General features: G+C 38.8%; 1 protein-coding gene across 1 annotated transcript in view; it reads right to left on the bottom strand.

Moving 5' to 3' along the window:
- Positions 1–5,399: 5,399 nt before the first annotated feature.
- Sox30 (SRY-box transcription factor 30) overlaps positions 5,400–25,622 on the bottom strand; it is a 37,268-nt gene continuing 17,045 nt past the window's right edge. The window contains 1 exon segment of the mRNA XM_027424845.2: positions 5,400–5,793. Within this exon segment, the coding sequence (XP_027280646.1) occupies positions 5,412–5,793 (382 nt within the window). The 3' untranslated portion in view covers positions 5,400–5,411.

Here is a 25,622-nt window from a genome sequence, read left to right as displayed (position 1 = left end):
GATGCCATCAGGCAGCTCTCTAGCACCATTTGTGACTCTCTTGCTAGTGGGCTTTACAATCAGCTGGGGATCCTTGAAAAGACATAGCTTTTCAGGGCTCAGCCTTTAACATTCAGACTCTGGAGAAGCTGGGTGTTACTCTTTAAGACATCTAGTAATAACTAAGGGCTGCCAGGGGGAGCACTGCTTACCAACTGGCCAATGAAATTCACTGGCCTGTGAGGCTAAGAAAGCAAGGCTGTATCCACATTGTTCTCTTCATCAACATGTGTCTTTCTACTCCGTAGACTAATGCACTGGTCCTGGTTGATCAAAAAGGTGCTTAGACACTAGTGGGAGACATACACTGGCCTCGTGGGAACATAAAACAGGAACCTGGCTCAGGCTGGGAGGGCTTTTCCATGCTTTCTGGAGGGCAAAAGCCTATGTTAGGAAGTCTGGTCCTGCTTCATGTGACAGAGAAAACCAAATGACTGGGGATTAGTGTGGCTACATGTTTCTTTTTCTTTCATACAGGGCTAACAATCCAGCCTGGGTATGGTGCTAGCTAACTTGTCTTTTTACCATCTTCAGAATGAGGCCCATGCAATCCAAGATGGTTGCTGAGATTCCTGCCATCACTACCATATTCCTACTAGTAGGAAGGTCACAGGGGCAAAGAATGGCATGGCATCTCCCTTTAAAGGTATTTTGGGGGTCATCCTTTGGTATCTTAGGAGTCCAGGACTTGGGTACTTGACCACACCCTGCTTCAAGAGGTGAATTTTTCAGAATAGCCATATATGGTAAAATCTTAGGGTTCTATTACCAAAAAGGGAAAGGAGTGTTGTCACTGGTGACAGCTGGGATATGTGTAAATGGAGGCCAGAAGAATGAGCTGGGATTAGGCATGACAAGGACAAAGCACTGCCCATAAGGGCCTGGGGTGGTCTTCAACAAGATCTGCTCACTGCCCTTCATGCTATGATCCAAATTACACCTGGGGTGACTCTACCTGCCCCAGCCACTCAATTCTCATGTCAACAGTAACTTCCACCCCATTGCAACTTCACCCCCCACTCCCCGCACAGAGAAAATCCTCTTTTTGGTTTGTTAGAATAAGGAGAGATCATCTGGAGATTTCGTTAATGAAATTAGGAAAATGTTATAAAATAAAAATAACCATTGGATAGACTAGACTGAAGCCTTCTTCCTTCTGGAGATGACTTTTAATGTGGCCAGATCATTTATAAAAACAAACTTGATGCAGTGTCAATGGTAGGCACAAGTAAGAACTGCTAAATAAGCTTATGAAAAATGCAGGTTACCATTACAAAAAAAAGCAGGTTACCACTACAAAAAAAAAAAAAAAAAAAAGGCAGGTTGCCATGCTCAGATGGAGAGAGACCACTTGTCTACATGAGGAACAGGAGCACTTCTAACTGGCCTGGGGGTTATTTTGTGCTCTCAGAGGTGCCTAGAGGCAGGGTCAGGGTTTATAGCTGAGTCACGAGAAGTAAGGTACAGATTCTGTCCAGGTGTCCACTCCCACATGGGACCTCAGGTCTTTAGGCTCTGAGGCAAGGGGTCTGGCCTATAGAGCTGCTCAGGAGCCCCACAAAAAAGTTTTATTCGGAGGTAAAGAAGAATGAAAGTGTATCATCCGAGGGAAGATGGATGAATGGGAAAGCATCAAATTAAGCAAAATAAGCCAGATTCAGAGACAAATGTCACATTTCCCATCTTATGTGGAACCTAGATTCAGAGAGAGAGAGAGAGAGCGGGGTGAAGACTTTCTCAGGGAAGAGAATAGTAGGGGAGGAAAGGGTAGTAGAGTGTGAATATGGTCAAAGTGCATGAAAACGTCCTTAGGGAACCCTTCACTTTGTAGAGAGAATTCACCCTAGTACATTTTTCTTAAACATGAAAATGTACTTCTGACTTTTAACCCCGGGGAAAATTCTGCTGACAGCTGGTTGATAGTAAAAGCATGTTGTGTCTATGAGCATATTTCCTCAATGAATTCTTGGATACACTGTCATCATTCATTAGCAAGTCAGTTTAATAACTAGCAGTGAAATACAACAATTACACGTTTCAATTCTTTAATCTTTTAGGACTGTTAGACACAATTTAAAAAGCTTATTCAGAAACAGATTTTGTTTAGCAAGGCACTTAAGGTAACCAATGTGGAAAACCACGTGTGAAGTTCACAAACCAAAACCACCAGCTGTCTTTTGCCAGCATTTCCCAAAGGGTGCACTGGGCAATGTCAGTAGGTACTGATAAAACCAAAAAGGAGTCTCAAGCAGGGTAAGTGTGGCACCCTGAGATACTAACTTTTGTGACATTATGACAATAATGAACATTGCTCACTTCAAAGTGGAGCATAGCACCAACTTCCGAAGTTGTTTGACCAAATTGTCAGAACATCTGAACCATCTCACAAAGGCACCATTTCCCATCTCCTTACAGTAAAACTGATTTTTAATTTGCAAATGCTTTGAGCAGTTATGTCTATAGTGTGGAACACTTTGACATTTGAAACACACTGACATTACAATATACTCTTACTCCCCCCCCCCCCCCAAAGACAGGGTTTCTCTGTAGCTTTGGAGGCTGTCCTGGAACTAGCTCTTATAGAACAAGCTGGTCTCAAACTCACAGAGATCCGCCTGCCTCTGCCTCCCGAGTGCTGGGATTAAAGGTGTGTGCCACCACCGCCCGGCTACAATATACTCTTAAAAGGAGACATTTTGTGTAAGAAATTCCATTAAGTTAAATTAAATTAAATTAAATTAATTAATTAATTAAATTCTATTAAGTCCAACTTAATAGAGGAACACACAAGACAGTGAAACTGTTAGAACCTACTTGTGGCTTGGAGCATTGAGATTTTTCCACACTGATGAGAAGCGGATGCCCTTGGGGGAGGTTTGTTTAGTCTGTTGATGTCCAGTCAGTGCTTTAAAAGCTGGTACTTTGTAGGGCATACATGATTATCTGTGGTTGGTCTTTCCTAGGTAAGAAATAAGCAGATTTCTAGTCCAACTTACTCTGTGGATCTACAAGCAACCTGAACTCCTAACTTTTGATGCCAGCATGAAGAAAAGGCAATCAAGAGTACCTAGCCCTAGCTACTGAACAACTGTAGAAAGGATTGGAAAGATGGCTCGGTGGTTAAGAGCACTTGCTGCTCTTCCAGAGGACCCAAGTTTGATTCCCAGCCCTCATGTTGGCTGGCTCACATTCTCTTGTAACTGCAGCTCCATGAGATCTTACACTCTCTTCTGGCTTCCACTGGCATGCACACACACAACATACGTGCTAAATAACAATTCCTTTAAAAAGACATGGGAGAAGTCAGAGGTGAAAGGCTACCCAGGAAACAGGTAATTAGGAAATGGCAACTGTGGCCTTCACCTCTCTGCTGTTTTATGCAGTGATTTCCTCAACTAATCTATCTGTGGGTAAGTCTATGATGAATGACCTTTAAATGAGATGGGATAAAAAGGGTCCAATTGTTGCATCCATTTCTTCTAGACATTAACTGCATTAACAGACATTAAATATGTAAATAATGTTCCTTTAGTTCACACATAAAATGACATGACATTTGATCATACAAGAAATTCAGGATTTGTTCTTTACATCAAAATTATGTGTAAGTGCTAAGCACTTAAAGAGTATCAAATTTGGGGACTCAGGAGATGAACTCAGGACCTGAGTTCAGATCCTCAGCATCCACATAAAAGCTTGGTACAGTGGTGCACATTGTTAAGTCAGAACTGGGTGAGGTAGAAACAGGTGGATCCAGTAAACAGTGTGCTCCAGGCTCAGTGAGAGCATGATTAAAGACAACACCCATGCCATCCTCTGGTCTCCATGCCTGCATGCATGGGTGCACACACACACACACACACACACACACACACACACACACACACACACACACACACAAATCAAAACTGAAAATAAAAATTAGAGAAGGGCATTTTCCCAACAATTCACTTTCTTGTAGATAGATACCTTTTAAAATGATCTTGACTCTGGTGGTCCTTACCCTATTCTGAAGGGGCCTTCTTTATTCACAAATGGATGCTTGCAAGCCATCACAAATGGATTTTTGTTGGTGTTCACTGTGAGTTAAGTTTACATGACTGTAAGTAAATTCCATGGTCTTCAAGCCAGGTGAACACAATATCCCCTTTGGGGAGTGTTTAAATCATATGTAGACTTTCAAAACAGCATTAGAATACACATATATCTTTGGTGGTACAATTTCAAATCTCATGCAAATGGTGGTTTACATTTATTGTTAACCTGATAGGATCTAGAATCACCTATGAGACAAATTTCTTGGTATGTCTGGGGTTAATTGAGATGGGACAATGCACTCTAAATGTGGATGACATAATCCCATAGGCTGGGGTCTTCGACTGATAAAGAGGAAACAAGCTCAGCACCAGCCTTCATCTAAGCTTCCTGAGCACAGGTGGAATGTGACCAGCCACCTCATGTTCCTGTTGCCATGCTCCCCCATGATGGACCATACCATCAAACCACGAGGCAAAATAAACCTCACCTTAAGTTGCTTTTCTCAGGCATTTTGTTGCAGCAATGACACACATAATCAATACACAGACTAATAGAATTCTGTGCCACTCAATTGGTTGCTAAGCAGAAATGCCTGCACAGAGCATAAAAGCTAACCATACCTGATCAGTACTTAACAGTGCTCATCTCTCTCCTCTCAACAGAAAACATTTAACAAGAGTGTTTTCATCTGTTTATTTAGTTACAACAACAACATAACAATGCATACCAAATGGGAAAGATAGCTAAATGATGATAAACTGTTCAGTAACAGAAATGACTATATCTGAAGGAACTGCCCAGGTGTCATTAAATACATTTTCAACTTATAATTGGTTATTAGTGTAAATTAAATTTAGCAACTGAGCTCTAGCTCATGTCTACAAGTTATCAAAATATTTTCAAAATGTTACATAAAAACTGACAACATCCATAAATATATAAACAACAAAATTTTTTCAGAAAAATAAAATAAATGTACCCTGAGATAAAATGCTAATCACACTTGCCATGCCAGATATATACTCACATGTGTGTCCTCACATGTCACTGGCAGTTTTCTGTATTTCAAATGCTCCAAGACAAAGGAACACTATCACATGTTGGTGCAAATTTCAGCCATGAATGTAACTACTTTAGATTTTAATATCCCTATGCTGAGGCATCAGGAATCCAGGGTCACTAACGAGGACTTAGGAAGACACATGGCATTTGGTTCTGACTCCTCAGATCATGGCTGAAACTCTCAGCAAAGCATTCTAGGCTTTTTTTCTCACACCAACTGACCCAGAATATATTTTAAGAAATGTTTATTTTCTGTGCATATTTGTTTTAAATTATAAATTCCTGAGCACTTTTTCTTCTTCCTCCTCGTCGCTGTCAGTGACATTGACTTGCTGGACGCCAGAGGAAGCTGATGCTGGGGCTGTGAAGACATTCTCCAAAGCTCCAATGTCCAGTGGAGGCATGGGACTCAAGTACTCTTCCCCACTGTGCCCATGGCTGTTGTAGTAGGGGGGCCCGTCCATGCTCTCACAGCTCCGAGAATCTTCACTGTGAGTGTGCTCATCTGGGTAGTCTCTGAAAGGATAGTCTCTATTTAAAGCTGAAAATATAGCCTCGTGCTTTTGGTACCTGTCTTCATAGTAACCGAGACATTCTGGCATTGAACTTGGAAAATTTCCATAGCCAAAAGGGGGCCGACTATAAGGGCACGTGCTGTAGTAGAAAGACAAAAAGAAAATTAGATGAGATCTTGCCCACATACACCTCGATCACAGATTATGAGTAACTGAGTTTTCTTTAAGGCTTGGAAAGCGTTCCTCTGCCTTTCCATTGCCTATCACCTCCCCACCCAAAACTCATAGCAAAGGCAGTCTGGGTGGAAGCCATCTCCAGCATCCTCACCTCTTACTAGTTTCTAGATTCTTACCTTTGATGACCACGATAAAGAAAATCCTATCCTGGCCTCTAGCTACCTCACACCACATAAAGTGCTGGAAATGTAAGTACGTGTTGTGTGGCACTGAAAATGGTAGGTAACAACAGTAAAGTGGCCCCTGTTCTTCCTGGGTGGGCTGAAAGGAAGAGCTGCTAAATTTCAAAGCCCTGGAACAGAAGACTCCAGCTTAATTATACAAATGACACAGTAACAGAATAAATTTAGAATACACTCAACACTATAAAGATTTAGAACTGACTCTATGCTTTCAAAGAGTTTTTGCAAAAAAAAAAAACAAAAACAAAAAAACACAAAAACATGGGCAAGACTGTGGGGAAAAAAACTTATGCAGTTTTACAACTGACTTTTTAAAGGCAAAGCTAATATTCTGTCACAAAACCAGTTGCCAATTCTCTCAGTATTAATCCCTCTTTAGAGACGAACAGGAATTACACACAAACTGGGCTTGTGAGCTCCATCTAGTGACAGCTAACACAATGACCACATTCATTTGCAAACGCCATGGAATGCCAGGTGCTGTACTGCATCTTCTAAACTAGGAAGAGAAAGGAAAGGAAAGAGAAAACGGGAGAGGAGAAGAAAAAAGGAAGGAAGATAGGAAGGATGTTAGGAAGGAAAACCAACTCTCTTTCCTTTCAAATGTATGGCAGAGGTACTAGACCACTGCCTCAAGCTCTCTAAAGATACCCTACTTCCAAAGCCTGAAATAAAAGGTACATTAAATGCTGACATTAAATGCCACAACTATAAGTCAATGTTTGCATTTTTTTCAGGTTGTCACATTCTAGTTCAGTATTTAGAATTTAAAAATGTGTTCTGATATACTGTCATTCTAGCTGCCATGCCTTTCTTTGTTCAGGTTCCCACCTTCAGGTTTCTCCATCCATTGAACTCTATGGATATGTCAAAAGATATAAAATCTACTTCCCATATAAAGCCTTCATTTAATGTAGACTGTCTACAAGATTCAATTTCAATTTCAAGACTTAGTGGAAAACTGAAAAACCCTAAAATCTTATAAATCAGACATCTTATAAACCAGCATCTCAATGACTCTACTGTATGGGGAAAACAAATTAATGTTATGTTCACAAGTCAATTACAACAAAGCCAATCCAAGCTTCATATTGTTAAAATGAGTAGACAGAAAAGCATCCTCTCTATTGTGAAAAGCATCTGTTAGCATGATTAGATTAGCAATACTAGCCAACACACAGTTAAGCCCAGTCTATGCTTTCTAGGTACTGGCTGAGGATTTCATACAGAGCAAATGGATCTTACAGACATTTGCATTTCATCTATAAGAATAGAACATGTTCTCCTCATCAGTACATGGAACATTCTCTAGGTAATTGCTATAGTAGTTATGCCCTAAATGAAGTCTTGATAATTTCTTAAAAACTGAAAAATATCACACATCTTCTCATATCACAATGGGATATAACTATAAATAAACAGCAACAAAAAATGGAAGGCAAAAATATAACATACAATGAGCAAAATAAATCAATGGGAAATTAAAAAGAAATTTTTTTCTGGTAGTAACAACCTCACAAAATCTGTGTAATATAACAAAAGCAGTTCTTAGAGAGACATGTATAGTAACATCCCCCTACATCAGGAAATAAAACAATCACAAACCAACATTCAGCATGCACCTCAAGGACTCAAAAGCAACAATAAAACAGACCAAAAAAATAGCAGGAGGAAAGAAATACAAAGAGATCAAAACTAAAAGAAAAGATGAGTGACAGGAAAAACAAGACTGACAAACTTCTAGCTAGAAGAGAGCACATACAAACAAAAAACCAAAGATGAAAAAGATAATGCAGCAGACAGCACAGAAACACAGGGTCATAAAAACTATTATGACAAATCACATGGTAAAATAACTAGAAAGCCTACAAGAAATGGGTAATAAGTCTATGAGCACATACAACCCACCCAAATTGAGTCAAGAGTAAAAAGAAGTAGGCATGGCAGTTTGTAACTCCAGGACACAAGAGGACTCAGGTTTGAGGCCAACAAGGTTCTATAAGGAGTTCAAGGGCAGCCTGAGAAACAAAAATAAAAAAAAAAATTAGAGGAGAGGAAGAGGAAAGGCAGGATGGAGGAAGAGAGAGGAGGGAAACAAACTAAACAGACCAGTATTGAGTACTGAGACTGAAGCCTTATGTGTCTTATTTAAAAGACCTTCCAGGACCTAGTGCATTGACTACTGAATCGTATTTTTTTTTTTAAGAAAACAAAGCCAAATATACTTTACTTAATGAATGCTTCGGACCAGAAATTATAAATATATGGGACTGATATTGCATTTATTCACTGGTAATTGAAAATCCTAAAACTACCAAAAAAGTTGTCATTGTGAATCGTATTATTTATTTAAAGAACTAGTTACAATTCCTTGAAAACTATTCAAAAAATTTAAATGGAAGAAGCTCTGCCAAACACTTTTACATGTCCAGCTTATCCCATTATCCTGGTTTGAAAGCAAACTATAGACCCATATTCTGGATAAACATAGCTGCAAAAATTCTCAATAAATTTATTGGTATATGGAAAAGATCACATTCCATGATAAAGTGGGATTCAAGGATGGCTCAACATATACAAACCAATAAGCACGTAACATATCACCAGAACTCAGGACTATAATATATGATTTCTCCATAGATGTAGAGTACGCAGTAAGATACAATATTTTTTCATGGTAAAACCCTCTTACCAAGTCATATATAGAAGGAAATCCTCAAAATACTAAAAAGCTAAGTGAACAAAACCCATAGCCAATATGACATTGAACAAGAAAACTGCAAACATTTTCTCTAAAATTGCAAACCACAAAAGTGTCTGTTTTCACCACTCTTATTTAATACACCACTGGAAGGTCTTAGCATGAATGCAAGGAAAGAGAAACTGGGATATCTACACTAGAAAAGAAGAAGATGAATTATCCATATTTGCATGATTTTACAGAGAGAAAATCAAAATTTCCCATAAAAAAATCTGTTAGAGAGGATAACCAAATCTAGTGGAGCTGAAGCCGATGGATTAAGCATCAAAAATCAGGCTTCTCTGTGCAATTATGGCTGCCCTTGAGCTCAGCAGACAACCATGGTTGGCCTCAATCTTGCATTCTCCCACCTCATCCTTATGTGCTCTGGGATTTTAAATATAGGCCATACAATGAAATTGCTGGAAAGACAATTAAGAGTTCAATCCATTCACAAAGCCACAAAAATAAAATATTTAGAGTAAATTTAACCAAGGGAGTAAGAAATGTCTACAATGAAAACTATGATATATTGATGAAAAGAGCAAGTTTAAGGTCAACCTATGTGACATAAAGTCCTATTCTCAACACAAACAAGCAAACAAAATCCATATAAATATTACAAAGCTACTGTAACCCAAAGATCATGATAGTGGCATAAAAGCATACACACAGACAAGAACAACAGAACCAAAAATCCAGAAGTTAATTCATGTCAATACTGCAAGTGATTAGGAAAAAAGATACTAAGAATACACAAATGGTGGACAAAGAAAATAGTCTTTTAAATAAACACTGACAGAAAAAAAAATGGATATACATGGTCATCAGAGTGACACTACATTCCATCCCCGCACTGACAACAGATCAAAGGCCTACATGTAAAACATGAAACTATAAAATCACTGCAAGGAACCAAGGGGAAGGCTTATATATAATGGTGTGATGTAGACGATGACTTAGTTTTTAACAACAGGACCCAAAGGCACAGGCAATGAAGACAGACAACTGGGATGATAATCTAAGAAGCAAATTATTCTATGATCCAGCAAGTCCCCTACTGGATATAATATATTCAAAGTTAAGGTCATTATGACAGAAGATATTTATATTCCCATGTTTGTTATTATACTACTCACAAATATTGAATCAGGCCCAAGGCCCTTCAGTGGATGAACACATAACATGCTGTGGTGTGCTACCTTTATAGACTAGAATACTAGTGAGTAGGAAAAAGAATGGAATACTAAAATACATTTGCAGCAACATGAGTAGAAATGGAAATCATTGTGCTAAGTAAAATAAGTCTGACAGAAAGAAAAACACCACACTATTTATTCTTCTTGGAAACTAGTAAGTTGGTCTTGGGGAAGAACAGAATGGAGCCTAGAAAGGGCACTGAAACACAGTTAAGGAACACTGGTTCCTCTCTAGCACAGCAGGCAACCACTGGTTAAAACACTGTTTTAAACTGACTTAGTGGAGCCCGTTCTATATGGAGAGATACCTTGTTCAGCCTAGACACAACAGGGGTGTGGGGGGGAAGAGATGCCTTGGTCCTGCCTCAACAAGATGATGGGACAGACTTAGTAGACTTCCTAGGGAAGGCCTTGCCCTCTGTGGAGCAGATGGGAGGAGGGGGGAGCGGGAGGAACAGGAGGGAGGGGTAACTGGGATTGGAATGTAAAAAATAAATGAAAAAAGAAACAAAAACAATCTGTGTTGCATTTCAAAATGACTATAGAGAGTAAAATGTCCCATGCATAAAATGATTAATATTTAAAGAGATGGAAATGTTTTATTATCCTTTATTATATACTGTGTAGATGCATCAAGTTCCATAAAGATGTATAACTATTACATCTCAAATACAAAGGAATGCTGTTGTCAAGCCTCTGCCCAAAGTTCTGATTTCTTCCACCAAGAGCAGTGTCTCCACTCTGTATTTTTTATGTTCTCCTAGTGCAACCAGCATGCAGCCAGGAGCTGACTGTATACTGCTTCTGCAGGAAGGGTGATGGAGACACAACCATGTCAACACCACATGGATCCCTTGGGCATTCTTCATGTCACTAGAGAGAAAACCAATTTTATGTAATACACTACTACCCATGAGGTACCACTGGGAAGGAGGGGGAGGAAAGAAACGGAACACAGAACTTGGATCTAATCAAATTTTAACATCTGTCACTTTATTTTTAAAAAGTGATAAAGAACATGTCAATATCCCAGGATGTAAGAAGTCACGTCCAGGATATGGATAAGTTTTTGTTTCTTAGTTAATACACAGCATTGAAGAAGGTGGAGAGCCACTGGCCAAAGATAAGGAAACAATACAGCAATGCTTGTATTGGCTGGCTCTTGACTTATACACACCTGTTGTGGAAAGAAAGGTTTGAGACAATAAAGGAAAAGCAAAGACAGATGAATTGTTGATTAATAAGGCACATGAAAATTTCAGCTATGACAGGGTAGGTGATCATTTCACAAGTCTGTAACTAGTTAAGCGTGTGTGTGTGTGTGTGTGTGTGTGTGTGTGTGTGTGTGTGTGTGTGTGTGTGTGTGTGTTTTGTATTCTTTATTCAAAACACTTAGAACCTGATTCCAGGGTGCTGTTGTTTATATTTATTTACTCTGGGGGAGGGACACGTGTACTACCGTGCATGTGAGAAGTTGGTTCTATCTTCCCACCATGTCGGTCCTGGGTATGGAACTCAGGTCAGCAAGCTTGGCAGAAGAGCCTTTAAACACACTGAGCACCTCCCCAGCCCAGAGTCTGGTTTTGCTTTGGAGTTTTGAAGGGTTTGCATAAGCTTTCTACATAAACATTTCCATTCTCCACAGTTGAAATCAGAAGTGCCCTGAAATTGGAAACATTTTACCAACAGTAAAAGAAAAAATGATTTGTATTTGTATTTTGGATGAAGAGTATGAAACTGTACTATACTTACTGTAAATGAAATATGAGATCTGTGATTTTCTTTAAAATACGTCCTTGTTACCAAAGTAAGGGGAAACTGGAGAAAAAAGAATAATAAATGTGGAGTTCTGAAGCTGGGTGCCAGCATGTAGGGTACATTGTGCTACACTATTACCTTTTTTGCATGACATTTCTGCAACAAAACTATTAAGACATTAGTCAAAGATTCTCCATTGTGAAGGAGGCAAATCATTCTGTCTCCTCACATTCTCTAAGTTGGACAACTCTGTACTCACTTTGCTGGTCACAGTGACTCCCAAGTGACTACTGTTGTTGTAGATCACTATAGCTTAACCCAGTGTATGAGAACTCTGTTCTTTGAGAATGCCCAGGAGCTGGGGAAATGCAGGCACAAGACGACAGCACAGAACCCTGCACATTCCTTCTCCTTCCATTAACTGCTCTGGCCTATAGAGCACAAGTTTGTTGTGTCATCTGCTCCAAAATAAAGTGCACCTTGAGTTATGAAAACAAAGCCACTGGCTTGGAAAATGGCTCAGCAGAACAAGTCAATAATCCCTCCCATCTTAGGTTTAAGCTTAATTAATGGATTAAAGAGTGTTCCCACAATATTCACATCTACCTGGGACCTTAAAATATGACTGCTTAGAAAAAGGGTCTTAACAGATATGACTACATCAAGGTGACATTGGATTGGATTGAGCAGAAAATTATTCCAATGACTTGTGTCCTTACAAAAACAAGGAGCATGAGAGTATGAAAATTTCAAAGAATTATTATTTTGTAAAAAATGAGAAATTCCTGGGCAGTGGTAGCACACACCTTTAATCCCAGCACTTGGGAGGCAGAGGCAGGAAGATTTTTATGAGTTCGAGGTCAGCCTGGTCTACAGAGCTAGTTCCAGGGAAGCCAGGACTACAGAGAGAAATCCTGTTTCAAAAAAAAAAAAAGGAAAGAAAGAGAAGGAAGGAAAGAAGGAAGGAAGGAAGGAAGGAAGGAAGGAAGGAAGGGAGGAAGGGAGGAAGGGAGGAAGGAAGGAAGGGAGGAAGGGAGGAAGGGAGGGGCTGAGGAGATTGTTCAGTGGGTAAAGCACTTACCATACAAGCATGCAGGCAATTCAAGCCTCTGAAACCCACATAAAGACCAGTATAGCAGCTAAACAAGCTAAAGGCAGAGACAGGAGAATCTTGGAAAACTCATGGGCTGATTGGTCCAGCTTAAGCAGTGGCAAGCTACAAAAGAGAACTTGCCTCAAATAGGTACAAGATCTAAAACTTGAGGTTGTCTTCTGACCTCCAATGTGCCCACACACACACCATACAAAATAAAATATTGAAAAACAATGCAATGAGAAGACACACAGAGACATACACCGGCATGCAGAAAGAAGATGGTGGTTGCAAAAGATGGTGGTAGCAATAATCCAAGGGCAGTTGAGGATGGCCAGGAAGCTAGGAAGAAAGATTCTTTTCCAGAATCTTCAGAAGGGAGCACAGGCCTGTCAATAGCTTAATTTCAGACTTCTAGACTCCAGAACTAAAAAACTAATTATCACTGTTGATTTAAGGTACCATGTTTCTGATGTGTTGTCCTATAGGCTTGAACTAACTTATATCTAGAAGCATATTTTAGCTTCTGATCTCAACAACTATAAAGATTAATTAATTTATACTGTCTAAGCCACTAACTTTACTATCATTTATTACAATGGCAATGGTGAGATATCTGCTTGCTATTCAAATTTTAGCTTTCTGATTGTCTACATTGTCTATACATTCCTTTCTTTAGACTCCTAACAACTCTACTGACTACTTACATCTGTCTTTATAGATGTCTTCCCTAATGGCAAATTTCTAGCTTGTATTTATGCTTTACTCATACCTAGGAAAGAAGTCATTACTCATTGTATATTTAATATTCTAAGGAATTGGAAATTTTCAGAAAAGCCTTTTCAGAAAGTATCACTTTCATTTCTACCAGTAATAAATGTGGGCTCTATTTTCTCCAACATTCTCATTTCAAAAAATTACTTTAGCAAATCTAACCAGGGGGATTTGGAGTTGCATCCCCGTGGTTTTGGTGTGATTTCCTGTAATGACTATTGAATCTTGCTATGTGCTTACTGGCCACATGGTCATCTTTGAAGAATATCTGGTTGGATTTGTGCCCACTTATAACTGAGCTGCCTTTCATTGCATTGAGAGTGCTCTTTGTATATCCTGATAAAGGCTATGCACATATGATCTGCATACTCGCTCAAATTCTGTAGGTTCTTGTCTCTTTTTTTGATACCTCTTAATGCAAAAACTGTTTTAATTATGAAAAAGTCTAGTCTATTTTTGTTGGTGGTGGTTGTTTTTCTAATGTAGCACATGAGCATCACCAAACCCAAGTCATAAAAGTTTACCCTTACTAGAAAGTTTACCCTTACAGTTTCTCCTAAAAAAATGTTTTTAATGAGAGCTGACAGTGCAATTTCATTGAGGGTACGTGAATATTCAGTTGTTACTGAACCATTTTTAAAACAGATTCTTCTTTTCCCTCATTTAAAGGGTCTTGGCAACATCCCTGTTGAAACTGAAGTGACCATAGACATAGACTTCTTTTTTGTAACTGAATTCTACCCTATCACTTCCATTGTGTATCTTCATGTGGTGCCACATTGTTTTCTACGTTTCTTAAAAAAACATTTTACCTTTTACAGAAACTTTAGGCTCATAACCAAACTAAGCATTAGTATAGAGTTCCTATATAATCCTCCCTTCCCAATATTCACAGGGTCACAACAATGCATCCCATAACAGAGTGGTATATGTGTTAAAGCCACTGGACTATACAGATGCATCGTTACTACTCAGGGTGTTAACAAATGTGCAGAAAACACCCTCTGACCTCAGTGTCGGACCCAGCAGTAATTTCTCTGCTCAACACATTCACCCCTCCTGTCCCTGCTGAAGTGTGGAAACTTCAGCATATGACTTTGGAAACAGAATTCCTGTAGCCGTTCAGTATTTGCATTAAGATTAGATTAGTAGGCCGGGCAGTGGTGGTGCATACCTTAAATACCAGCACTCGGGAGGCAGAGGCAGGTGTATCTCTGTGAGTTCGAGGCCAGCCTAGTCTATACAGCAAGTTCCAGAACAACCAAAGCAACAGAGAAACCCTGTCTTGAAAAACAAAAAAGAGTATGTTAGTGGAGTAAAACCTAATCTAGTGACTGGTGTCCTGGTAAGATGAGAACACTCAAATACACATATACACACAGAAGGGGAAACTGGCCATTTTTAATTATTAATTTATTTTTTTACATTCCAATCCATTACCCCTCCCTTCTCTACTCCTGCTCTCCCTACATCCCACCTCCCATCTGCTCCTCGGAGAGGGAAGGCCTCCCCTAGGAAGCCTACTAAGTCTGTCCCATCATCTCGTTGAGGTATGACCAAGGTACTTCTCCATCCCCCACCCCCCTGTGTCTAGGCTGGGCAAGGTATTTCTCCATATAGAATGGGCTCCACTAAGTCAATTTGTGCATTAGTGTTAGATCTTGGATCCACTACCAGTGGCCTCATATATTGTCCCAGTCACACCATTATCACCTACATTAAGGGGAGTGTATTTCAGTCTTAAGAAGGTTCCCCATTTATGAGACCTGAGTCAGTGATCTCTCACTAGCTCGGGTCAGCTGATTCTGTGGGTTTCCCCATCATGGTCTTGACTCCTTTGCTCATATTATCACTCCTCCCTCACTTTGATTGTACTCCAGGAGCTTGGAGGTAGTTGTGGATTTCTGCATCTGCTTCCATCTGTTTCTGGAAGAGAGTTTTACATTCTCCGGGGTTATAGATTGTAGGCTGGGTATCTTTTGCTTTATGTCTGGTATCCACTTATGAGTGAGTACATACTATATTTGTCTTTCTGATTTGGGGTTACCTCACTCAGGATGGTTTTCTTCTAGTTCTGTCTGAAACTCACTACTTTTTATCTTTTCCAGGAGGTTATATATTGAAAGTACACAATCTGTTGTTTTCAGAAGGGCTTCTCAGTAATATATACTCCTGGTTCTCTATGTCTTGTGGTTTATTAATTACTTTTTTCTAGCAGTAAGTGATATTCCATTGGCTGCATATCAGTTCATCCATTCATCCACTGAAAAAGTTCTTGTTTCCTTCAAAGGTAACTATGAATAAAGTCTCCATAAACATCTTTATGCAGATTTTGTTTTTTTTTTGGTTTTTCGAGACAGGGTTTCTCTGTGTAGCTTTGGAGCCTATCCTGGCACTCTCTCTGGAGACCAGGCTGGCCTGGAACTCACAGAGATCTGCCTGCCTCTGCCTCGCGAGTGCTGGGATTAAAGGTGTGCGCCACCAACGTCTGGCCTTTATGCAGATTTTTATTTGGGTAAATACCAAGCAACATGATTACTAATGCTTAGTTTTGTAAGAATCTGACAACCTGTCTTGCAACTGGCTGTAAATTATCTTCTCATTCTCTTTAAATCATGCTGAATTAATCTATTTATTGGTGGGTATGATGTATGTGTGTGTCATATATAATTTTGTGTGCATGTGAGTTTGGGCAGGTGCATGTCACTACACATGTGGTGATCAGAGGACAACCTTAGTTTCCACCATGTTTGACACAGTCTCTTGCTCACCTCTGAATACCAGGACACCTGGCCCATGTGTTTCTAGGGATTCTTTTCCCATCTTGCTTTAGGTATGATGGTATGACAGATGTGTGATACTGTGCCTGGCTTTCTCTGGTATTTTGCCCACTTAATTTTGTATAAACATTTAATACCTTGAAAGTATGCAGTTCATCAGCTACAGTATACATTTTGTGATTTTTATTGTTATGATATTTATAATTATTTTATGTTTTTGAGATTTTTGCCTTTATGTATTTATGTACACCATATACAGGAAGATATTGATGCCTACTGAGGCCTGAAAAGGGCCCTGGATCCCCTAGAATTGGAGTTACAAATGCTTGTGAGATGTCACATGCATGCTGGGAACCACATCTGGGTCCTCTGGAAGACTAGTAAGTGCTCTTAACCACTAAGCAACCTTTCTGGCCCTCATTTTTATTTATTTAGTGTGCATGTGTGTCTATGTGTGTGGGCACATGTGGAGGTTAGAAGACAATCTTTGGAAGTCAGTTGTGCTTCCACCATGTGGATCCCAGGGATCAAACTCAGGTCCTCAGGCTTGCCAGAAAGTGCTTGTACCCACTAAGCCATTTCACTGCCCCCCTCCCCACTTTTTGGTCTTTGGAGGCAGGGTTTCTCTGTATTGCTTTGGAGGCTGTCCTGGAACTAGCTCTTGTAGACCAGGCTGGTCTCAAACTCACAGAGATGCAACTGCCTCTGCCTCCCAAGTGCTGGGATTAAAGGTGTGTGTCACCAACACCCAGCTTCACTGGTCCCTTTTGTTGTGGATTTAAAAATATTTTTTTCTACATGTAGGATGCCATCAAGTAAGAACAGTTTTCATTTGGGAATTTTTTGTCTTTCTTTCTTGCCTAATTGGTCCAGCTTGGATTTTTTTTTTTTTAGTGCAATATGGAACAGAAGTGGGGGAAATAAAGGACATTTTGTCTTTTATTCCTGATCTTGGGTGGGGAGTGGGACTTTCTACCTATTATTGATGAATATGATGTTATCCATGGGATTTTGATACATTTCTTTATAAAACTGAGAAATTCCTTCCTATTCCTACTCTAAAAGAATAACTTGAACTAAGGCATTTAATCTTCTTGCTAAGATACTGGGTTTTAGCAAGTGCTTTTCTGTTATCAGCAGATATTATCTTGTAGCTTTATTGCTAATCAGTTTTCAGACTGTGAACCATACCATCATTTCTGGGGTAAATACAATTTGGTTCTGGTTTGCAATCCTCTTACTATTGCTGCTCTATTTGCACCTGTATTCATATAAGGTAAGTGATTTTGATGATTCATTCTGGCTTTGGTAACAGGGTAATATTAGCACTGCAAGTATTTGTATTTTGGGGGAAAGAGTTTGAAAAAGGACTGATGTGTAGTCCTCTTTCAAATTTTCATAGCATTTACCAATGATGTCACCCAGTTCAGGATTTTTTTCTTTGCTGTGAGATTTTACATTGTTGATTCATCTCTCAAAGTTTATTAGGTCTTCTTGTGGCTGTCAACTTGACAGTACCTGAATCACTTGAGAGAGATGGATCTCTGGGCATGGTTATATGTGATCATCTTGATTACATTCATCAAGGTGTGAAGACCTGGCTACCGTGGGTAGATAAGATGTTGGATTACACATAGGGAGAAAGGGGAGTGAGCAGCATGCATTAGTTGTTCTGCTTCCTAACTGTGGATAAATGTTATAAGCTGTTTCAAACACCTGCTTTTCTTGCTTCACATGCTAGACTGCATCCTTGAGCTGTGACCAAGAATAAGTCCATTCTTTCCAGGCCAGCCTGGTCTACAGAGCAAATTCCAGGACAGGCTCCAAAGCTACACTGAGAAATCATGTCTCAACCACCCCTGCCAAAAAAAGAAGAAGAAGTCCAGTTGTCTTTACATTGCTGTTCCAAGTATATTTTATCAAATAACAGGAAAAGAGGCTAAGCTATTTGTTAAGCTTGTTACAACACAAATATCTACAGCATTTGTATTAGCTGCTTTAATCACTGCTGTGACCAAATACCTGACAAGAAAGGGATTTGACAACAAAAGGAGGGTTTATTTTCACTTTTAGTGTGATGGAATACAGGGTATCTGAGCAGGTAAGGCATGGTCATGAGAGTATGAGGTGGCTGGCCACATTGTGCCTGTAGTTAGAAAGCAGACAAATGGTAGCAATAGTCCCATTTACATGTCTTACACACCTTAGTTTTTGTACTTTTCCAGTTTTCTCAATTTTTGTTTTTCTTTTTTATTTTATTATTTATTTATTGTTTTGTTTTGTTTTGTTTTTTGAGACAGAGTTTCTCTGTGTAGCTTTGGAGCCTGTCCTGGAACTTTCTCTGTAAACCAGACTGGCCTCCAACTCAGAGAGATCCTGCCTCTGCCTCCCAAGTTCTGGGATTAAAGACTGTGAGCCACCACCACCTGGCTTCATCTTCCCCCTTTCATGATTATCAGTAAAAAAAAAATTACATTTGTATATTACAAACACAATACAGTTACAGTATTACTTCATACAGTTTTATATCTATTAAGTAAACCAGGAAGAGAAAGGACATTAAATAAATACTTATAAAGTGTATATTAACCTTACTATTTACCACTTCATGTCTCTCCGTTTACTCCTGTGGGTTCACATTATCATCTGGCTTCATTTCTTTCTCTGAAACCACTTTACTTTTACTAGCCATTGTGTGCTGCTTCTGTCAGTGTATAACATTTCTAAGTATTGAAGTCCTCTGTCCTAAGAAAACCCAATTATTCCATATAGTTTCTTTTGAAATCAGTTAAAAGCTATATAATAAATATATACATATGTATATATACATATATATATGCCTATACATTATGCTATTCTCATAATTATATAGTTATATTTACTGCTACTCTGTGTTTTACTTGGATTCATATTGCCATAGGATTCATTTAGTTTCAAGATAACATCCTTTAAGCCAGGAGTAGTGGTGCATGCTTTTAATACCAGCACTTGGAAGAGGAAGGTAGATCTCTGAGTTCAAGGTTAGCCTGGTCTACATAGTGAGTTCCAGGACAACCAGGGCTACATATTTGAGATCCTGTCTAAAAAAAACATGAATAACAACTCAAGAAAACAAACAACAACAAGGATACCCTTTAATACCTGTTTCAATCCCTAGTGCTTTTGTAAAAGATATGCATATAAATACATACTTGCATATGTCTTACAATGCATGTTTGATAACAATGAATTATCCAGGTTGTGATTATCTGAGAGCATATTTTATCTTCATTGAAAATAAAGATTCATCAGCTAAAAGATCCTTGGTAAGCACTTTCATTCTTTCTTTGCATACAATTGCTCTCAGTGGAAACTCAGTTGTGTATTTCCTAGACATCTTTTGGATATGATGATCCAACTTTGTATGGCTACTTGTTTGACTACTTCAAGATGCCCTCTGCTTTTCTCTTTCAGCATTTTACTGTGATGTGTCTGGTGTGGATCTCTTTGCATTTATCCTACTCAAAATTCACTGAGCTTCTTAAATGTAGTTTTCCACATCATTAGGAAGTTTACAACAACTTTTCCCTGCATAACCTTTAAGTTTCGTTTATTACCATTAGTGTGTGCATGTATCTATACTGCTAAATGTGTACATATGGCGGTCAGAAGACAACTTTCAGGAGTAAGTTCTCTCCCTCCACCATAGCTATGGTCCAGGGTACCAGAGACTGAAATCAGGCTGTGGGAGGCAGGGAAGGGCAGGGCAAAAGGCAGCTTTTACCCACTGAGAAATCTCACCAACCTTTTTGCTCAATATTTTCATGTTCTCATTTTCTGTCTGCACTTCAATTTCATTTGCCTGAGAAATTCAAGATTCCATTTTTTTTTCCTGTTGAGTAGTACTCCATTGTGTAAATGTACCACATTTTTTTTATCCATTCTTCAGTTGAGGGGCATCTAGGTTGTTTCCAGGTTCCGGCTATTACAAATGATGCTGCTATGAACATAGTTGAACAGATGACCTTGTTGTATGAATGTGCTTCTTTTTGGTATATGCCTAAGAGTGGAATTGCTGGATCTTGTGGTAGACTGATTCCCATTTTCTTGAGGAGTCACCATACTGATTTCCAAAGTGGCTGTACAAGTTGGCACTCCCACCAGCAGTGGAGGAGTGTTCCCCTTTCTCCACATCCTCTCCAGTACAAATTGTCATTGGTGTTTTTGATTTTAGCCATTCTGACAGGAGTAAGATGGTATCTCAGGGTTGTTTTGATTTACATTTCCCTTATGGATAAGGATGTTGAACACTTTCTTATGTGTCTTTCAGCCATTTTAGAATGGCAGAGAGTGAACATGCAAATTAATAAAATCAGAAATGAAAAGAGGGACATAACAGACACTGAGGAAATCCAGAGAATTATCAGGTCATACTTTGAAAACCTGTACTCCACAAAATTCGAAAATTTAAGGAAAATGGACAGTTTTACGGATAGATTTCACTTACCAAAATTAAATCAAGGAGAGATAGGCAATTTAAATAGACCAATAACCCCTAATGAAATAGAAGTAGTCATCAAAAGTCTCCTAACCAAAAAAAAGCCCAGGGCCAGATGGTTTCAGTGCAGAATTCTACCAGAAATTCAAGGAATAGCTAATACCAATTCTCCTCAAAGTATTCCACATGATAGAAGCAGAAGGGTCACTGCTGAACTCTTTTTATGAGGCTATGTATTTCCTTGGTACCCAAGCTATACAAAGACACAACTAAGAAAGAGAACTAAAAACCAATATTCCTCATGAACATGGATGCAAAAAATAATAAAATACTGGCAAATCAAATCCAAGAACACATCAGAGAAATCATCCACCATGATCACTTAGGCTTCCTCCCAGGGATGCAAGGATGGTTCAACATATGAAATCCATCAATGTAATCCACCATATAAACAGACTGAGAAAGAAAAACCACATGATCATCTCACTAGATGCTGAAAAAGCCTTTGACAAAATCCAACACCCATTCATGATAAAGGTCTTAGAGAGATCAGGGATAACAGGAATATACCTAAACATAATAAAGGCAATATACAGTAAACCAACAGCCAACATCAAACTAAATAGAGAGAAACTCAAAGTGATTCCCCTAAAATCGGGAACAAGACAAGGCTGTCCACTCTCTTCATACCTCTCCAATATTGTCCTTGAAGTTCTAGCTAGAGCAGTCAGACAACAAAAGGAGATCAAGGGAATACATATTGTTTTTGTTTTTTTGAGACAGGGTTTCTCTGTGGCTTTGGAGGCTGTTCTTGTAGACCAGGCTGGTCTCAAACTCACAGAGATTTGCCTGCCTCTGCCTCCCAAGTGCTGGGATTAAAGGCATGTGTCACCACTGACCGGCTTAGCTCAGGCTGGTTTCATTATCTGCTATGAAACCCAGACTAGCCTTGAATTTATGCTCCTGCTTCAGCCTCCTGAATACAAGGATTACAGGCATGTGTCACCACACTCAGCTTTGTTTTACCTTTGAATGGATTGCAATTTTCTGTTTTTGAGTTACTTTGTTGAAAACTGTATATTTGGGTAATATATTGTTATAGCTCAATGAGTCTCCCCTTTTTCTCTAAGCCCTGCTCCTCTAGGTTTCTGCATCTCACAGACCACTGTTCTTCATCACCTGAGGTCCAGTAACTTGTAATACATATATTTGTATAGTTTTACGGTTTCACCTAAAAGTACATCCAGTCCCTATTACTGTATTCAGTTGAAATACAAGTTTTTATTAATGATTTAAAATATGTATTTTTAGTTTCTTCCTAATTTTCAATTATCTCAAGTTCCTGGGGTATTAATCTGATTATTTGTAAATCCTATGGACTCTTCTGTGTGTGTGTGTGTGTGTGTGTGTATGTGTATGTGTGTACATACAGAAGTACTTTAGAGGGCATAAAGCATTTGTGTATGAGCGCATGTTGAGGTGAAATAACAACCTTGATTGTCATTCCTCAGCAGCCATCACCTTAATTATTGAGGCAGGGTCTCTCATTGTGATCTGGGATTTGCCAATTAGGCTAGGCTGGCTGGCTAGTGAGTCCTAGGCTTCTACCTTTCTCTGACTTCCCAGAACAAGGACTACAAGAGTGTAACCCCACCTCTCTCTCTCTCTCTCTCTCTCTCTCTCTCTCTTTCTCGTTATGTATACACACACACACACACACACACACACACACACACACACACACACACACACACGCTGAGGATTGAATTCGGGTCTTCATGCTTTACTAGCACCAAATTCAATTTTTAAAAAATATTTATTTTATGTATATGTGAGACTGTATGTATGTATGTATGTATGTATGTATGTATGTATTTGCATCACATGCCTGCAGTGCCCAAACAACTTAGGAGGCAACAGTTAAAGATGGTTGTCCACCTCCATGTGGGTTCTGAGAATTGAACCTGGGTCCTATGCAAGAGCAGCCAGTGCTCTTAACCTCTGAACCATCTCTCCAGCCCCAAACTCATACTCCTAATGACTCCTTTTCTCATGTTCTAACCATTCTCTGTCCCCTTAGAAGTTCCAGCAGGCCTGGGTAATGGAAGTATTCCTCTAAAACAGTTGCCCAGATAACCTCCAACAAATTACAGAGATATTTATCAACTTTAAAATGTCTCCAATAAGTGGATGGGGTGACTTTAGATTCTAAATCAATGTGTAATGAATGCACTTTAGAAATCACACAGAACTCCAAGCAAAAAATGTATTTCTCCTTATTCTTCATCTGAGTTGGTTATAAAGGTTTTCTATTTTCTTTACTATGGTTAAAAAAGCCTTCTGCAATTCTGACTTATGGGGAGATTTTAGTTTGAGACCAGGCATAAATCCAAGACTGGATGTTTCCTCATGCAGGCATTTAAAACCGACTTTATGGCCACTAAGACTATTTCTGAGTGTGAAAACCATCTCCAGGACAACTGTAAATTCAGCTTGTTGGCCAATCCAAAATAAAGACTTATTCTCTTATTCTTTCTGATGGATTAACCTACCTCTTAAATTATTCATATTTAAATTTAATATTTATAGGTGGCTACAGAAGGAGGTATTCTGTAATAACTAAATCTATCACTATGTGGACTTTAAATGTCCCTCCTCCATAAAAGTTCAGACAAAAGTATGTATGTATATATAGGTGTGATTACAAAGAGCCCATAATTTCAATTAAATCTTTTTTTTTCTTTATTTTTCCAGATTGGGTTTCTCTGTGTTCCTAGCTGTCCTGGAACTCCCTTTTGTAGACCATGCTGGCCTTTAACTCACAGAGATCAACCTGCTTCTGCCTCCTGAATGCTGGGATTAAAGGCAGTATAACCACAGTCCAGCCTCAATCAAACTCTTAAATAAACAAAAACTTATTCAGAAGAATTTTAACCTGTTTTTTGTGTCTAAAATTTTACAACTAGATTGCTATGTTTCAGGAACTCTCGACTGCCTTCTCTACTGTATGTATACATTTGAGTACATTTTTCTCTTTATTTGAGTACCCTCAAATAAAGACAAGTCTCCATTTGTCTTCCATATCATTTTAATATTTTTCATTGCAACATTTAATGAACAACAGAATGAAATTCTATACATCTCTGTTAAATATTAAGATAAAAATTCACTACAGTAGGCTGAAGATATGGCTCAGCATCAGGCAACTCACAACCACAACAGGCAGCTCATAACCACTTGTAATTCTAGTTATGTGGGATCCAACATTCTCTCCTAGTCTCCACACACAGAGAAAATACATGTATACATATAAATAAAAATAAATCTTTAAAAAATATGACACAAGGTGGAAAAGGATGAAAGAGAAAAGAACTAACCAGAAGAGTGAAAGTTGCCTAAAGGAAAAGAGTTTCACAAAAACAAAATGAAATGACTAATACTCAAAGACAGGAAGGCAATATCTCAGAGAGGTAGGAGCACATCTATGCATTCCTTTGTTTTACAAATGACTCCATTAAAATGCCTAACCACATCAGAAAAAGCATCCATCATGATCCCAGAGATGCAGGGATGGTTCAACATACAAAAATCTGTCAATGTAATCCACCATATAAACAGAGTGAAAAAAAAAATAACAAACCACATGATCATTTCATGAGACGCTGAAAAAGCCTCCAATAAAATCCAACATCCCTTCATTATAAAGGTCTTAGAGAGATCAGAGATACAAGGAACATATTTAATATAATAAAGGCAATATACAGCAAGCCAACAGCCAACAGCCAACAGCAAATTAAATGGAGAGAAATTCAAAGCAATTCCTCTAAAATCAAGAACAAAACAAGGCTGTCCATGCTCTCCATTCAATATTGTACTTGAAATTCTAGCTAGAGCAATAAGACAACAAAAGGGAATCAAGGGGATACAAATTGGAAAGGGAGAAGTCAAACTTTCACTATTTGCAGATGATATGACAGTTTACTAAGTGATCAGAAAAATTCTGCCAGGGAACACCTACAGCTGACAAACACCTTCAGTAATGTGGCAGGATACAAGATTAAATAAAAAAAAATCAGTAACCCTATTATATACAGATGATAAACATGCTGAGAAAGGAATCAGAAAAACATTACCCTTCACAATAGCCACAAACAACATAAAATATTTTGGGGCAACTCTAACCAAACAAGTGAAAGACCCGTATGACAAGAACTTTTAAGTCTTCAAAGAGAGACATTAAGATATCAGAAAATGGTAAGATCTCCTATGCTCTTGGATAGGTAGGAGCAATAAAGTAAAAATGGCAATATTGCCAAAAGCAATCTACAGATTCAATGCAATTCCCATCAAAATCCCAGCACAATTCTTACAGACCTAGAAAGAACAATACTCAACTTCATATGGAAAAACAAAAAACCCAGAATAGCCAAAGTAATCCTATACAATAAACAAACTTCCAGAGGCATCACCATTCCTGACTTCAAGCTCTATTATAGAGATATAGTTGTGAGCCTAGCCTTTAACGGCTGAGCCATCTCTCCAGCCCTTATTATAGAGATATAGTAATGAAAACAGCTTGGCATTGGCATAAAAACAGACAGGTGGACCAATGGAATCAAATTGAAGACCCTGATATTAATCCACACACCTATGAACACCTGATTTTTGACAAAGAAGCTAAAATTATAAAATGGAAAAAAGAAAGCATCTTCAACAAATAGTGCTGGC

Source organism: Cricetulus griseus, chromosome 7 (assembly GCF_003668045.3).
Source record: "Cricetulus griseus strain 17A/GY chromosome 7, alternate assembly CriGri-PICRH-1.0, whole genome shotgun sequence".
Lineage (NCBI taxonomy): Eukaryota > Metazoa > Chordata > Mammalia > Rodentia > Cricetidae > Cricetulus > Cricetulus griseus.
This window is presented reverse-complemented; position numbering and strand designations above follow the sequence as displayed.